At 36.2% G+C, this 2,980-nt stretch overlaps 1 protein-coding gene across 3 annotated transcripts in view; it reads left to right on the forward strand.

Moving 5' to 3' along the window:
• Positions 1-1,460, forward strand: part of LOC107590408 (vesicle-fusing ATPase-like) — a 22,745-nt gene extending 21,285 nt beyond the window's left edge. For all 3 annotated transcript variants that reach the window (XM_016279143.1, XM_016279145.1, XM_016279146.1), the window contains one exon: positions 485-1,460. Coding sequence is in view for 1 of the 3 variants with exons in the window: in XM_016279145.1 (XP_016134631.1) it covers positions 485-506 (22 nt within the window). In the remaining 2 variants the exon portion in view is untranslated. The remainder of the gene's footprint in view (positions 1-484) is intronic.
• Positions 1,461-2,980: the final 1,520 nt, after the last annotated feature.

Consider the following 2,980-nt stretch of genomic DNA (forward strand, 5'->3'; position numbering starts at 1 on the left):
AAAAAAAAAAAAATATATATATATATATATATATATATATATATATATATATATATATATATATATATATATACATATATGAATTATTCACAATAAGATCAATATTTTTTATTTCATGCTGACTTTAAAGGGAAGAATTTAAAAAAGTAAGAGGGATTAGGGATGTTAAGAATATAACATGAATGTTTTTATTTAGAACAATGTGCACCAATCATGCACAATAAGAGTAGAAATGTGCAGTAAGAAAGATATTAGGGTTCATTTTGACTTTATCTCTTAGAAAAACAGTCAGTATTGGTAATGATTGACTTTCAGATGGCAGCCATCAAAGTCACAGAGTCTGTGTGCCAGAGCTTGTCTGTAATTTGGACTGTACCCAAACACCAAGGGGCCGAGGTGAAACCCAAAACCAACCGACATACAGTACACACTCCCACAGAGTAAACACTCTGCGCCTCCTCACACTCCATCCTTCTCTCTGCAGAGATCGTGGTTTCTACGAGTAACAGAAGACAGGAGAGAGGGATGCCCACACTGTTCCTCCTAACTGCATGTTCCCCTGGCAACTATGAGCAAACTCCACCCAAACAACACCCTCACAATACAGATAACCTGGCGGAGGTCATACAGCCATCCCTCATATCAAACCAATAGCAAATATCGTCTTGTGCTTTGTGTAATATTTCTGTACTCTGTTTGTTTACATGAATATCCATTTCAATCTACTCAAAGCCATGAAGATGTAAAAATCTGATTAAAAAACATGTATATATGCTGCTGGATGCAAAACATATATAGCTTATCTATATCATGCAATTTATGAATCTCTAAGTTGGATATAAGAAAGCTGTTGGTGTAAGTGAAGATGAGCCGTGTTGTCCGTAGTGTGCATACGCTGAACCCTTCCTTTGTGATTGTGTTGTGGTAACACAAGAAAACAATATAGATCACAGTGTTACTTGATATTGTACATAGGTTCAAAAGATGATAATTTGATTTGTTTCATTTGTTTCAGTTTTATGTAGATTCGGTTTACAGTGTTAGAGCTGTTAATATATAGTATATCTATGTGAACTAGTGTTGCAGAAGCCAGCACATTGAGAACAACCTTGATCAGTTGATTGATAATCTGTGGTCTCTACATGAGTGTCTGTTGGTGTGTGTGTGTGTGTGTGTGTGTGTGTGTGTGTGTGTGTGTGTGTTTGATTGAGTGCATCAACAAATGGCTACAGATCAGCTTTAGAGTGAACTAATTTGTGTGGCTGTATTTATCTGTGTAAGTGTAGTGCGTGTAGATATTGTTTTTATGTTGTTTTAGGTATTTATTTTTTGCCTGCCCATTAATTTATGGTTTCTGTGACCAGTGTTCAATGTCCAGAGCTCTTTGATCTGTTATGACTATTGGAGATGTGCGGCCCAGATGCAAAATTGTGTTACTGCAATAAAAAAAGGCTCTCTCACAAAGAGTTCACTCCTTTTTGTGCTGTGAATATTAATTCCATTGCTGTGCTAGTGTAGCCACCTCATAGAGCTTTTGCTGTTTTAATAATACACTTTTTTAAATCTATAAATTAATTATTATTAATATAATAAATAACTAACATAATATTATTCAACACGATACTGATGTAAAATTAGCTTCTCCATTGCTTAGATCAGGGGTCTCCAAACTTGGTCCTGGAGGGCCGGTGTCCTGCAGAGTTTAGCTCCAACTTGCCTCAACACACCTGCCTGGAAGTTTCAAGTATACCTAGTAAGACTTCAATTAGCTGGATCAGGTGTGTTTGATTAGGGTTGGTGCTACACTCTGCAGGACACTGGCCCTCCAGGACCGAGCTTGGTGACCCCTGGCTTAGATCTTTGAGCTCAAAGTTTTATTCAGTCCATTCTATACCATGTGAGATGCTCTCCTAAATTGTTAATAAGTATATATTCATCTATCTAGTTTATTACACATCTTGCTTTAAAAAAAGTTTTGAAGGACATAAGTGACATGTTTATTTAGTAATGGAAAACAAATAAGCCAAATAATTTTGCTTTCTTTTCTCAGCTAATCTTCTCTTCCAAAAGAGCCCTTCTAAAACCACGTTGGAGGACCAGCAAAAACCGGCAAACTATCTTAGGCTAGTTTAAGCAGGGATGAGATAACAAAATACAGTACATGTCATCATTTCAGGCTTCCATGTTATAAGCCATACTTCTGTAGTGTAAATCTTGAATGTTCTTTAGTGTTTTAACCACATGTCAATCTTGCGTAATTAAAGACCAAAGTTGAGATTAAGAGTTAAGCATTGAGCATGTGAGAACAAGACCAAAGACGTGCACACAACGCACGCATCAGGTGAAACACTGCACTTCTGATATGTAGAAATATTATATTCTTTGTGTTTGTAGGTCTTTGAACCTCCATTAGAGTTTTCACAATAAATGAGCTCTTTTTAAAAGTGTGCTCATTATCTAAATGATATGCAGGATATGATAGTAATATGAGGAAATAAAGTCAGCCTTTAAAAGCATGAGCAATAATAAGTAAGAACATGAGGTGCAACAGGAAGATTACAACGAGCTGCTCTTAAAAGCACTGCACGTCTACTGCAGCAGAAAGAACAAGCATAATAACAAGCATTTCTTGAGATAATAAGTGGGTGTGATATCTGCAGCTGTCCATGTGCAAGAGATTCATCCTTCAGTAGAAGTGGAAGAAAGTGTTCTGAAAGGCTGTCCCTGATTTGATGTTGATGTTTACGTAATTCTATTTCACTTCAAGTACAAATGTGGGTGGAATCGTTTTCTTCAACATCTTTAACTGATAGATATAGTGACATTTTGACAGAAAACTGCAAAGTTATGAAGTCATGAAGTTGTACATTTTTTATTTTCAAAGTTACTCTCTGGAATGCTTGATTCTGATTGGTCAATTGCAACATTCAGCGGTCAGATGCAACTAAAATGCAACTAGTACCATCATATGTCTCAGTTT

The sequence above is a fragment of the Sinocyclocheilus grahami genome, unplaced genomic scaffold (genome assembly GCF_001515645.1).
Source record: "Sinocyclocheilus grahami isolate Dianchi unplaced genomic scaffold, SAMN03320097.WGS_v1.1 scaffold127.1, whole genome shotgun sequence".
Classification (NCBI taxonomy): Eukaryota; Metazoa; Chordata; class Actinopteri; order Cypriniformes; family Cyprinidae; genus Sinocyclocheilus; species Sinocyclocheilus grahami.